The 14,536-nt window shown below is 45.3% G+C and overlaps 1 protein-coding gene across 1 annotated transcript in view; it reads right to left on the bottom strand.

Annotated features, from left to right (window-relative positions):
* LOC137428692 (DENN domain-containing protein 2A) overlaps positions 1-14,536 on the bottom strand; it is a 277,280-nt gene that overhangs the window by 109,711 nt on the left and 153,033 nt on the right. Inside the window, exons 12-13 of the mRNA XM_068118598.2 lie at positions 13,233-13,302; positions 8,562-8,639 (exon numbers count right to left, since the gene is read on the bottom strand). Of these exons, the coding sequence (XP_067974699.2) occupies positions 8,562-8,639; positions 13,233-13,302 (148 nt within the window). The remainder of the gene's footprint in view (positions 1-8,561; positions 8,640-13,232; positions 13,303-14,536) is intronic.

The following is a 14,536-nucleotide window of genomic DNA, read 5'->3' as shown; positions in this document are numbered from 1 at the left end:
TATAATACAACTTTCTGGCGAAGTTCCTCTCACGGTCCGGGGGTCACCGAGACCAGGTATTCACCGAGGGGACCACGTAACAGAATTGGGGGCTCGTCCAAATTACGATTCGCAATTGGGTCTACGTCCGGGATCTAAAAGTGTATTTGTATAAAATAATAAAATAATATTTTTATTAATTAAAATTTATTAATTAAGTATTAATTGGAGAATTTTTGGGGAAATTGGGGTAAAGTCTTGGGTGAAGGTTAACAGGTGTTAACGATAGTCACCATGGCGTTTGTGGCACAGAACTTTGCGGTAACACCGAGTGAGGCACAGTTCCGAGCGTTACTAAAGTCGGACCTCTTGAAATTGGCCAAACATTTTAACTTGGAGGTCCGAACTAATTTGAGGAAGGCAGAGTTGCAGGCCACGGTGATACAATCTATGGTGGGATTAGGAACATGGGACGAGTTAGCCTGGGAGTGGCTACCCGAAGAACCAGAAGACGTTGAGCTCCGGAAACTGGAGTTGCAATTACGGAGCCAGGAACGGATCAAAGAAGAAGAAAGGAAAGCAGAAAAGGAAAGAGCAGAAGAAGAAAGGAAAGCAGAAGAGAGGAGAGAAGAGAAACAAGCAGAGGAAGGGAGAGTGGAACGAGAACTCCAGGAAAGGTTAAAAGAAGAAGAAAGGAAAGCAGAAGAGAGGAGAGAAGAGAAACAAGCAGAGGAAAGGAGAGTGGAACGAGAACTCCAGGAAAGGTTAGAAGGGAGAAAAGCAGAGGAGAGGAGAGCTGCAAGGGACCTCGAAGCAGAGGAGAGAAAAGCGGAAAGGGAATTAAAGGAACGTGACATGGAGCTTCAGCAAGAAATCAAATTCAAGGAGCTGGAGTTAATGAGAGAACGGGGAGAGGCACCACCCTTGCTGACGGGGTCGACACCTAACCAGAAAACCTGGGATGTGGGCAGACATGTGAGGCTGGTTCCACCGTTCAGTGAAAAGGAAGTCGCGAAATTTTTTCCACACTTTGAGAAAGTGGCTCGACAATTAAACTGGCCGGAGGAGGCCTGGACCATACTCGTGCAAAGTGTGCTGGTGGGGAAAGCTCAGGAAATTTATTCGGCGCTACCAATGGACCAGTGTGCAGATTATGAGGTACTGAAGAAGCACATCCTCAAAGCCTATGAGTTGGTTCCGGAAGCCTACAGGCAAAAATTCAGGAATGCCAGGAAGAGGGAGAGTGAGACCCATGTGGAGTTTGCCAGAGTGAAAGAAAACATGTTTGATCGGTGGTGTGAGTCAAAAGGAGTCGGGAAAGACTTCGAAACATTGCGGGACTTGATCCTGGTGGAGGAATTCCAGCAGTGTGTCCACGAGGACATCAAAGTGTACCTGCAGGAAAAGAAAGTACCAAAGTTGTGGGACGCAGCCACCATGGCAGATGATTATGCCTTAACCCACCGAATAGGGGTCCACGAACCTAACTCCTCGCCTAGATCTCCGCAGGGGAGGTGGGGAACAGCAGGTGCGGAGAACGACCATACATGGCGGCGGCCTCGAGATGATTATGGGGACAACTATGATACCCCACCTGTTCGAAATCAGAGGGATGCGGGCCCAAGACAAACTTATAGTTCGGGGGGCCCGAGGCAGACCACGAGTTTTTCCTCCGGGCCTACTTGCGCTTTTTGCAAGAAACCTGGACACTTGATGTCCAGTTGTTACCGCATGAAAAGCGAAGACCCAGAGCGGAGTCCGACTACTACGACTCCAAACGCAATGGCCATTGTGAGAAATCGCCATCAAAAGGGTTACCAACCATTTATTTCAGAGGGGTTTGTGTCACGGGATGGAGCCTCGACTAACCGGAAACCGGTTAGGATATTGAGGGACACAGGGGCACATCAATCTTTAATGCTTGAAGGCATTTTGCCATGGTCCGAGGAGACGGCAACGGGGGATAGTGTTCGTTTACAGGGGATCGGGGGTGGTGTTAGTGCTCCCCTTCATGTCATCCATTTGGAGTCCGATTTGGTGTCAGGACCGGTCACCGTCGGTTTACAAGCCACGCTTCCTGTAGAGGGTGTATCTGTGGTTATCGGGAATGATTTGGCCGGGGGTCAAGTTTATGGTAACCTGAAGGTTGGTAAAGAGCCCAGCAGGGAAAATAACGCCACACCAGCTCGGGATGGCGACAAAAGTGCCAAGTTATTTGTAGGGGGACTGAACTTCAAAACAGAGGAAGAAGTTCTGACCTCTGTCTTCAACAGATATGGGCCGCTGGTGGAAGTGCGGTTGGTAAGAGACTGGGAAACGCAACAGTCAAGAGGGTTCGGCTTTGTCACGTTTGCCAGCACAAAAGACGCCAGAGAGGCAGAGAAGAATTGGAATGGCAAGGATTTGGAGGGTCGGACCATAACAGTAGGGAAGGCATTTCGTAGGCGTCGAGAGGTCTACAGGAGAGGACAACTGGGCGGTAGTTTTGGTGGTGGCCGCAATCAATATTATTATGGAGGCTCCCTGAGTTACGGCCGCTCCCGAAGGAAGGATTGGCAAAGTAGTGGCTGAGAAGGAGACCGCTATTCATGGGACTACAGGGACAAGTGGTCCCACCCTAAGTATTAGGGAAGTTCTGAGAAGTTGAAGCACTGAATGCGGCGGAGCCGCCGAGCCAAGATTCCTACACGGATTAACCGTGAACGCCGTTCCTAAAGGCGTCCATGTAGTGAACTTTCATGCACGGACTAACCGTGAACTCCACGTTCCTCAAGGCGCCCATGTAGAGAACTTTCCTGCACGGACTAACCGTGAACTCCACGTTCCTAAAGGCATCCATGTAGTGAATACTCGGCTTGGCCTCCCGGAAAAAGTGCTATCGAGTGGCTTAACTTTGGATCTTTGATCAACCCCTTAACCTTCATTCACAAGAAACTGACGGTCAAAGTCAGAGGGTCATGAGATGGAGTTTGATTTGGCAGGGACAATGTCGTTGCTGGTGCTTAGTCCAGAGTGAGTAATCTGGAGGGGTTGTGGTGAAATTTTGGTTGCTTTATTTTTAAGTGATAACTGTGCCCGGGGGGAACTGATAATGTGGGGGGGGTTGAGTTATCTGGTTTGTTTCTCCAAATTGGCCGGCAAAGAAAGTTTTCGCTGGGTTCAAACTTTCTTTCTTGAAGGGGGGGAGTGTTACATATTTATGTGAATGTATGTGAATTACCATTCAGGTCTTTGCTTATCCATGTTTAGTAGATTAAGGGTTGTTGTGGTTGGAGGGTCAGGAGCCCTTCTGAAAAGGTCCGGAAACGGAAGTGACCGGAAACGGAAGAAGAAAAGACACGAGGAAGAAAAACGATGAGTTTTCTTCTTCCTCGCCCCGCTCCGACGAAAGGTGGGATTGATTGAGCCGTGTGGAAAAGCGGCGTTCCCGAGCCCGTCTGGCGAGAGGAGTTACCAGGACGGATACCTGCCCGGTGGACGTCAAACTGTCGTGTGGCCGTGCACCGACCCAGCGTTTGGCACCGTTCGCGACACCGTTGAAAAAGACGCGTACGGGTCGCCCGTTGGGGCCTAACACGCCTTGCAAGCGGCGTGGGGCTTTTGGCTTGCTTTCCCGTACCCGCTTCGCGTGGCCACGAGGGGCTGCAGCCGGGGTGCCTGGTACGATACCTGCCCGGTGGAAACACGTCCACCCGGGGTTCGTTCAACCGCCCGAGTGCGGCGACGCCGACCATCATCTTGGTCAGGAGGGGCCCAGAGACATTGTGCGGGACCGAGACCAAAAGGGGGTCGTGAGTACCCACGGGGACACACATATATAAGATGGCCATCTTAATCATAGGGAATTGATTGTGGATTGGGAATTGTTGATGGTTGTTTATTGTTGATTGCTCGGGGAAAATCTCCGTGGTTGTATCATTGAAATTGTATGGTATCATTACCATTGAAATATATCCTTGAACATCAGTCGTCTCTTGGGTGGAATTCATATGGATTGCGTGGCGAAAGCGCATATATAATACAACTTTCTGGCGAAGTTCCTCTCACGGTCCGGGGGTCACCGAGACCAGGTATTCACCGAGGGGACCACGTAACACATGCATACTGATGAGCTTGGTTAAACATTACTATTATTGGAAATATAATTCGATTTTTGGGGGTCCTATAGCAGCATAATTTTGCCTTTCATGTTAATAATATGTAAATATGCTTGAGCGCAGGTTGATCGAGGATTTTCCAGAACCGGATGTGACCGGAAGTGAGATGAGCGGGTTTGGTTGGTCACGGTTGGAATAAGGGATTGACTTGCTTTCTGAACGCCTCGGATCTCTTTTTCTTCCATGCTAAAGTCCCTCATCGTCAATAACACTCAACCCAAACAAAGCCATAGGGTTTTAGTAATTTACGTAATGGAACTCTTGATTATGTCATTTATCACTTGATTACCATGCGTTCTTACATACCATGCTCTCTGACGGGCTTGATTAAACCTTCCTATTATTTGACATATGATTAGATTTTTCAGGGTCCTCCGTCGTCAATAACACTCGTCCAAAACAAAGCCAATGGAAATCTAACGCAGCAAATCAGGGCAGCGTATTAATGCGTTAGACACACCAGAAAACCTAGATGGCGGTCATATAATTGCGTCTCAGTGTCATGTCACACGTAAAACGAGAGTAAAACTCTTTGACGTCGACCGATAGGACTCTGCCCACATTATTACATCATTATACATATTTCTGCTAAGTTTGATTTAAATCCCTTCAGCTGATCTCATGGATCACATTTTTACCTGGCATGACCTCTGGCCTTTGATGTCGAAATCTAAACTGTTCATCTTTTCATCACAATATAAACTTGTACCAAGTTTGGTCAAAATCCCATCACTGCGTGCGAAGTTAGCGAAGTTAACAAGTTAGCGAAGCAACATAATTTTTACCTAACGGGATGTCTGACCTTTGACCTCATCACCCCTTAAAGTAATACATTTATATCTACATCATTATATGTATTTGTACCAAATTTGACTTGGATCCCTTCAGCGGTTATTAGGTAATTGCAGTAACAAAAACCTCTTACAGAAACTGACCTTTGACCTCTTGGTGCAGAAATTTCATCAGTTCATCTTTGCATCATAATATATACTTATACCAACTTTTGTCAAAATCCCACCACTGGCTCACAAGTTGGGCCTGTAACATAATTTTTACTTGACATGACCTTTGACCACTTGACCCCAAAATCGAATCAGTTCATCTTAATATCATAATACAGTATATAACTAGAACGACACTCAGTAGAGAGCATACCTCCACTATATACCACTGATAGGTCGGATCTGGATCTGGAACTGATCCAAATTCGAATTGGCTTGTTCTTGTCACTTACCCAACTCATCCACCAAGTTTTGTCATAAGTCATCCACAATGTTTTGAAATATGCTACATATTGTTTTTGGCCTTATCACTCAATGGTGAAGAATCACTTACAGAATTTTAAAAAGTCTCATATCCAGATTCGAATCTTCACCAAAATTGAATCAATTCTTCCGTGTCACATACCCAACCTGTCAACCAAGTTTCGTACAAATCCGTCCACAACATTTTGAGACATCCTGGTCACAAACAAACAGACAGACAGACAAAACAGATAAACAAACAATTGAACAGACAGACAGGGGTGTAACCATAACCTCCATATAATTATACCCAGTTTGGTGAAAATCCCGTGACTGGCTCACAAATTAGCTCGGTAACAGAATTTTTAACCGAACAGGATCTGTCTGAACTTTGACCTCGTGACCCAAAAATCGAATCAGTTCATCATTTACATCATTATACGCATCCGTACCAAGTTTTCCCTACAGTCGTGGCCAAAACTATTGGCACCCTTGCACTTTTTTCAAATAATCCACCATTTCATCCAGAAAATTGTGGAAATTAAAAAATATTTTGGTATCCACAAATGTATTTCTTTGGTTTGCAGTAGAACAAAACAAAAAAGGTGAAAAAATTACTAAAACTTAGCTTATTCCACACAGAAATCTTAAAATGGCCTAGACAATACTATTGGCACCTTTTAGGAGTTGTTAGAAATAATTAGATTTCAAGCAGGTGATTCTCCTTTACTTTGGTAATGAACTCACATGTGGTGAGTTGCAGGTGCCTGCAATATAAAAGTCACCCATTCAACCAGTTTGAATAGAGAAAAGGAGTCATTCTGCTGTTTTGTGTCACTGTGTGTACCGCAATGACCGTGGAGAAAAGAAAGAAAACCAGAGAATTGTCTGAGAAAGTCAGACACAAGATTGTAGCCAAGCATGGACACTCTCAAGGCTACAAGTCCATCTCCAGAGACATTGATGTTCCTGTGTTCACCGTACACAATGTTATCAAGAAGTTTAAGGCCCATGGCACTGTAGCCAACCTCCCTGAACATGGCCGCAAGAGAAAACTTGATCGAAACGTGCAGCGAAGGATTGTTCAAATGGTGGAGAAAGCACCTCAATCAACTGCCAAACAGATTTAAGCTGACCTTCAGACACAAGGTACGACAGTTTCAACTCGCACCATCCGTCACCAACACAATGAAAGGGGGTTCTGTGGTAGGAGACCCAGGAGGACCCCACTGCTGAGATGGGGACCCAAAGCACAACTGAACAAGCCAAAATCCTTCTGGGAGAATGTCCTGTGGACAGATGAGACTAAAATTAGAGCTTTTCGGTAAAGCACATCATCTCTATGTTTCCAGAAAACAAAATGAAACCTTCAAAGAAAAGAACACCTTCCCAATAGTGAAACATGGAGGAGGTTCAGTGATGTTTTGGGGTTGCTGTGCTGCCTCTGGTACGGGGTGCCTTGAATGTGTACATGGCATCATGAAATCAGGAGATCACCAAGGCATTTTGGAGCGCAATGTTCAACCCAGTATCGGAAAGCTGGGTCTCCATCGACAGTCATGGGTCTTGCAGAAGGACAATGACCCCAAACACACTTCAAAAAGCACCCATAGGAATGGTTCAAGACAAAACGCTGGACTGTTCTGAAGTGGCCAACAATGAGTCCAGATCGAAATCCCATTGAACACATGTGGGGAGATCTGAAAACAGCAGTGGGGATAAGGCACCCTTCACATCTGGGAGAACTGGAGCAGTTTGCACAAGAGGAGTGAGCCAAATTGCCAGTAGAGAGGTGGAGGAAGCTCATTCATGGCTATAGGAAGCGCTTGACTACAGTTATTTTGTCCAAAGACTGTGCTACCAAATATTAAGTCTCGGGTGTCAATAATTTTGTCAATGCAATTTCTTTTTATTTTCTGATTTAAAAGGATAAATTAAGTTCTGAATAAAAAAAAACAAAGGTTCTGTAATATTAACAGTGAAATAAAGAATTATGGAGACCAAATACTTTTGTCAATTTCAACTTATTTTTAGAGAAAATGGTGAGTTATTTGAAAAAAGTGCAAGAGTGGCAATGTTTTTGGCCACGACTGTAGATTACTTCAGCAGTTGTCAAGTTAAAAACCTATTACAGACTTTGGATTTTCTTGAACAAGGCAAGGTCAAGTAATTATTTTATAATGAACAGATAATTGTTCAGTTGTAGTATACTTATGGGAGACGTGAAGGAAATATCATTGAAAACAAGACCGAAAGTCTAACAGCGGCGTAGCTGGGCTTTTCAAATAATATAAACCACAAACACACATGATTAGCTTTTTAAACAGTCACTGACGCTGTTTATTGCATTAAACAAAGAAATTTGGAGGAATCCAGGCATCCGTGAGGTAAGTTTTACTTACAGAACTGAGGGGAGATTGACTGTAATCTAGACTATACCCCACAAGTGTTGGGTATGTACCGTATTGTTGGAAGAGACAAAACGCCGTTGCTTTTGATATTTGATGGTCATTTTAACAATCTGTTTGTTTGTGTTTCACACTGAATGAAAAACGTAAAGGTAGAGCATAGTGATTGTGATACATGACAGGTTCGACGATATGTTAGGCATGAACGGCATAAAAATCAAAATGGCGGTGTGTCAGCTGCCGTACCGCCGTAATGACATCAGATATAATGACATCACCCTGTCATGTGACCAGATCCTCAGCTCTGATTGGTATACGTTTGAGGGGACGTACGTACATACATACATACATACACACATAAAGATGGACAAACTGTTCTAGACGGCTTTGTCCAATGGGCTACACCTTAAAAATGGGGATAGGTCTTCTGGAGCAATTTCTCTCTCCACCCAACCACTGAGACATGCTGATATATTATTAAATTAATATTCCAAAGTTAGATGATGCTAGGTTTAGTACAACACATGAAATGTAGATGTATCACAGGTTATTAGTCGGGTTATTACCTATCAAGTAGAAAAGGTACATAATAAAACAACTAAAACGCAAGCGTTTTTTTTTATTTCTCTGGAAATCCAAAAGATAAACTAAATAATCTGTTATGATACTGTAACAGATTATGGAATGCATCATTCAACAACCAATGCAATACACATTAACATGCCACAGATTTAAAAAAAACAAAAAACAATAATTCTACCAACCGAACTCACCTTCGAGAAAAGTGCGAAACATCCAAGGCGGCTGATGATGCAATAAACTTCAGGAAGCAGTGGTGTCTTCCCGCTGGGCTGGTACACACACACACACACACACAGACGATGCGTGACATGTTGTACAGTAGTATATTGTGCAAACACATATTGTGAATGCCATGTTAAACGTATTTTATAGGTGCACACGCACACACACACACACACACACACACACATATATATATATTTATATAGTGCATTCAGAAAGTATTCAGACCCCTTCACTTTTTTCACATTTTGTTATGTTGCAGCCTTATGCTGAAATCGTTTAAATTCATTTTTCCCCTCATCAATCTACACTCAATACCCCATAATGACAGAGAAAACAGGATTTTAGAAAGTTTTGCAAATTTATTAACAAGAAAAAACTGAAATATCACATTTACATAAGTATTCATACCCTTTGCTATGACACTTGAAATTTAGCTCAGGTGCCTCCCATTTCTCTTGATCATCTTTGAGATGTTTCTACACCTTGATTGGAGTCCACCTGTGGTAAATTCAATTGATTGGACATGATTTGGAAAGGCACACACCTGTCTATATAAGGTCTCACAGATGACAATGCATATCAGAGCAAAAACCAAGCCATGAGGTCGAAGGAACTGACTGCAGAGCTCAGAGACAGGATTGTGTTGAGGCACAGATCTGGAGAAGCCTACAAAAAAATTTCTGCTGCATTGAAGGTTCCCAAGAGCACAGTGGCCTCCATAATTCTTAAATGGAAGAAGTTTGGAACAATCAGGACTCTTCCTAGAGCTGTATGCCCACAGAATGAAAACATGAAAGGCCACAGAATCTTGTTTCTCACAATCTGAGTCTTTTAGGTGCTTTTTTGCAAACCCAAAGCGGGCTTTCATGTGTCTTTCACCGAGGAGAGGCTTCCGCTGGCCACTCTGCCATAAAGCCCAGATCAGTGGAGTGTTGCAGTGATGGTTGTCCTTCTGGAAGTTTCTCCCATCTCCACACAGGATCTCTGGAACTCAGCCAGAGTGACCATCGGGTTCTTGGTCACCTCTGTTACCAAGGCCCTTCTCCCCCGATTGCTCAGTTTGGCCGGGCGGCCAGCCCTCGGCGTCAGGACTTGCTTATGGAAATTTTGGGACATGTAATTTGGAGTTGGGAGTCGGGTGAGAGTGATGACATGGCCGGTGAGGGGGGATGGATTGTGTGCCACAGAGTCTTGTGGGTGGCGTTTGTGTTAGTGTCGTGGTTATGTGTTTTGATGTGGTCGTGAGAGTGGAAACTGAGGATGAGTGGTGATTATTGGAAATGTGCTTTTGGAAATGTGTAATGGCAAATGTGAATAGGGGATTTCACAATGGCAGGCCATGGCAAAGCTTTTGTAACATCTTTTGTACCATCTTCTCTGGAATTGTGCTGAGTTGTGTTGAGAATGGAATGGCAGCGGGGGAGGAAATGTGTTTTGGGATATTGTGGGTGGGGAAGGTGTGTGTGTCCGCAAGTACGGATCAAGCTCTGAGGAGCGATGCTTGCGGCCCCCCTCTGCGGCAATTACCCCTGGCAGCCGGTGGTATTTGGAAATTGGAGCTCGTCGGTGGAGGGTCTGGTTGGGCGCCGTGAGGTAACGGAGATCCCCGGTGACCCGTGTAGCTGCGCGGAAGCAGGAGGTCACGGAGGAGCCTGGTGTGTGGAGACCCTCACCGGCGAGGTAACGGCGGAAAGGAGCTGTTGGGCTGTCACGGGGCCAAGAGGTAAAGGAGGGGGGGGGGGGCAATGAACTTGTAAGTCGGTTGACTTGTTTTGGGACTGCGGGCACCACAGCCTGAAGCACCCCCACCATCTTGCTTGTGCGGTAACTCCCCGCGGTCTAGTTGAGGAATGCACACATGTATACGACATCAATGCCATGGTCCTGCAGGGGGGGTGAAATACGTGCTTTGAAATGATTTTGTGTGCAAGGAGTGACGGAATGAGTGAGTGGTTAAGGGGTTTGTGTTGAATGAATGTGGGCGAAATCCACCGAGCCTTGTCACTCACCTGTAACACCTGGACAGGGCCCGTGGAAATTTAGGGGCGCATTGGGGATGGCCCTGCAGGTAAGGTTGCGTCTTGTGGCATCCACCTGGGGAAGCGGTCTGTAGACCAGGGTATGTACAAATGTTTTATAGAGTTGTGAATTTTGGTTCAGGATAAGTTTGTGATGAAGTTAGTTTTTGCGTGTTGTTTGTCTCCTCCCTCCTAAGGAACACAGAAGAAAAATTACATATTTGATTGCATGATTGTTAAGGGGATTAGCATGTTAAGGAAGTGTAGGTAGGTAGTCCGACTCACTTTCCACAGCCCTCCTGATTTATTTCATAGGTGAATTAAGTGTGAGACAGTAAGTGTTAAGACTGGAATGGTAGCGCCTGCAGTGAACCTCGCAGGAGCTATGGTTCCAGGGGGGGGTGGGGGGGGGTGGGGGGGTTTGTTATGTCAGTGGGGTAGTGATATGTAGAGACAGATAGATCTGTGTAGATACGTGCTTTGTCTGTCGCGGTAAAGAATCTACCTTGTAATAAGTTTCATGTGTAGGCGTTTTGTCGGTTAAGAGTATACCTGTGAGCATACCAGGACGTTCGAGTGATAAGTAGAGTAGGGATGAAAGACTAGCACCCCTGTGTGTCCACACCTGGTAGTCAAACCTTTGTCCCTTTTGGCACCGCAACCACTTAGACACTAAGTTAGGATCTCCTTAGTGCAACATTAAATGACTCCCTTCCCTGACAGTGACTTCGGAAGGAACAGGCAAAGAAACCAGGCCGGGGCACCGCCGATGGGCGCCGCCACCAGTTACACCTCCGACAGGCCTAACCACATCGAGTGCCACGCGCTATCACCACGCTACACGCTACGTGCTATCACCACGCTATGGTCCTGTGATTGGTCGGCGCACTGGACGCGAACCTCCAGCCAATGAGTGCGAGAGGCGCGAAGCTGGAAGGTTTGGTGGAAGTCGCTGGTTGGTAGCGCGCCAAGGCTGACATCACCGAAAAGGTTATTTAAGAGAGCGCCGAACGCCATTTTCGAGTCTTGCGCCATTTGAGTTGGTCTGGAGAGTCTCTTGCGGTTCGTGCTCTTGTTTGCGCAGCTAGCCCTTTTGGACATCCAGCGCTTCGTCTTGCGCAGCCTGAGTTGAGTTGAGTCATAGCCCGAGTGGAGTTCGCTTGCTTCTTGCACGTTTGCTTCGGGAGAGCTGACTGGGATGTGGCAGGCCGATCCTGTGGGAAGATCGACCTCGCTTGGAGCCGCTAGCCTGCGTTGGACGCGCGGTGCTTTTCCTGCTGTGGACCTCGTGGAGCTTGGAGCGAGGCCTGGTGGTGCTCAGAGGTGGACGGAGAGGGCCACGTGGGACGTCGGCGGACACGACTACGAGAATGCAGACAGATAAGCTCGCACCCCACATTCCCCAATTACACGACGAACGTGTTCTTTTATTAATTCTTCCCTCGTCTTGTTTCTGAAGTCGATGTGTGGGATCCCAAATTAGTTACTTTTATTTCATTGCCGTCGCGTTTCATTGTTTCGGGTTCCGTTAATAAATCTTTATTTTTGTACATTTGAAATCCTGTTTATCGCATGCATCAATTTCCCTGCAGCTGCCGTCGGTTCGTTGAAGAAACGTGCTTTTACCGTAGCCTTCCATTTTCCTTCTTCCTCCCGCGTTTGATAGTGAAATCCGTGTTTGGTCGTCGCCTCCATTAAAACCGTTTAGGCCTATCAGCGACCTCCTGGTGTTAACCGGGAGTCGCACGACAAAAAAAAAAATATATATATATATATATACATATATATAATATACATATACTCGTATGCACATACACTCATACATATACAAACTAATGTGGATACAGTGAGATCTGGAAGATCTCCTGAGGCAGACATGTGGGAATAGCAGGCAAAAACAACTTCCATAAACACACACACATACACACACACACACACACACACACACACACACACACACACACACACACACACACACACACACACACACACACACACACACACACACACACAAAGTGGATACATTGAGACCTTGGAGGGCTCAGTTCCCCCTTCTGAAATCCGCATTTGGAGGTGAGAACCAACGACACACACACCAGAGACTGAATCACCCACAAAACTAACGCAAAAGCCCAGGCCAGCGCTTGTCACAGTCATGTGGATAATTATTGTCACTACTATTTTACCATCCAATGAAAATGCCAGCAAGGAAGAGGGATTTTTAGACATTGCATTCTACTTTGACAGTGTAAATCTACATTGTGACAACAAAATAATGTCCATTCAAGGTTATTGCAAAGTTACCATTTGGCCCAAATTCTAAAGACTCTCTGCTCCCCAAGTCAACAATCACAATTACAGTACTGCATAAGATTTTTTTTCTCCTTTTGTTATGTTAACTTTTATACAATGACGGAATAAAGTAGCATTAATTCATGGTAATGCATCTGATGAGGCAAATCGATTGAGATACTGTATCTTGATTGAGAAAATGGAAATGGTTACACCAGCACAATGCAATGCAATATAATAACATATTAATCAATAAACAAAATGTAAATTTAATATACAGTATATATACTCGTAAATATTAATCCAACATGCATTTTCCAGTCTTACCAAAAGTCTCCTGCAGTATCCAAATCGCCGGCTACCATCACCAGTTGTCAGGACAAAGGAGAAGGTCTCACTAGAGGAGGTGGTGGAGTTGTAACAGGAATTAGGATTGTGAGCACTGTGACCTTCAGGTAGAAGATAGATTATAACAAGCATCCAAGAGCACGTCATGTATTGAAATCACATAATATTGAGAAACGAATGCTGAGAGTGATGCTGCAACAAGATGAGGTCACAGATAGCCAAAATAATAGTTATATCTCAGGTTTACCCCATTGGAAAAAATAACAGAGGAAGAGGGGTTGAGGATCAAGGTGCAAGCTGGATGCTTCATATGTTTATAGCTCCATATGCAGGGAGCCATATACATAGAGGTTACATAAATCACAAAATTATTCAACTGGACAAGATCATAACATACCATAGTCCGTGCCTGGAGCCTCCAATATAAAAATAAAATAAAAAATACCGACAGTACAAGAAAAATCAATGTGCGAGGTATTCTACGAGTATATTCCCGGATTTGGTTGTGCAATAAGAGGTTTGGACATTGTTACGTGCTCCTCCCCGACCCCCTGGTCATGGTGTACCTCCAAGCCCCGAGAGGAGTCACGGCAGAAAAATGTGTTATTCTGTGTGTCAAAGATCAATGGAGAAGCCACCCCAATTGTTACTCACAAACAAATATTGTATTGAGATCACACAAGAATTAACGGTACAACAACAATAGTATTCAAAAGTACAATCAATATGTCCTATGATGGTACCATCAGTTTTGCAATATATAACTCATTGTGCTCCAAGTGAGTGTTAGAAGAACATTCCCCAATGTCTCTTATTCCCGGCTCCAAGACGAAGTTGATTCCCTCCAGCGATCGCTAGAACGATGTCCAAACGACCAGAATCCCGTGCGGATGGCCAGGGCTGTCACACAGCCGAAGCTGTACAAAGGTGCCCTCAAGGCGCATCACACACACGCCCCAGATCGACGTCTGAATGCGGTGAGAATTGTCGAAAAGAAACGAAACCGTGAGCGAAGCACAAATCCTGCGCGAGTCAAAATGGCCGACGACCCAGTCTCTTGGCGCACGGCACGGCGATGATTCTCTCCTGAATCGATCGCAAAACCTGACATGCAGGTTGACCGGTCACAGCGATGACAACTCCGTCGTAGGAATTCCTCTCCTGGAAACCCGAAAGTTCGCTAGTGACTCTGGCTCGCCAACGTTCACTTCAGAACCGGGAGCAACTCGGCTTTCTTGTCCGACTCATTCGCTCCGCCCTTTTTTCTCTTCTTCTTATTCGTC

The sequence above is a fragment of the Myxine glutinosa genome, chromosome 1, assembly GCF_964187855.1.
Source record: "Myxine glutinosa chromosome 1, kmMyxGlut1.1, whole genome shotgun sequence".
Classification (NCBI taxonomy): Eukaryota; Metazoa; Chordata; class Myxini; order Myxiniformes; family Myxinidae; genus Myxine; species Myxine glutinosa.
The sequence above is the reverse complement of the archived record's forward strand: the minus strand, read 5'-3'. Positions and strand labels throughout refer to the sequence as shown.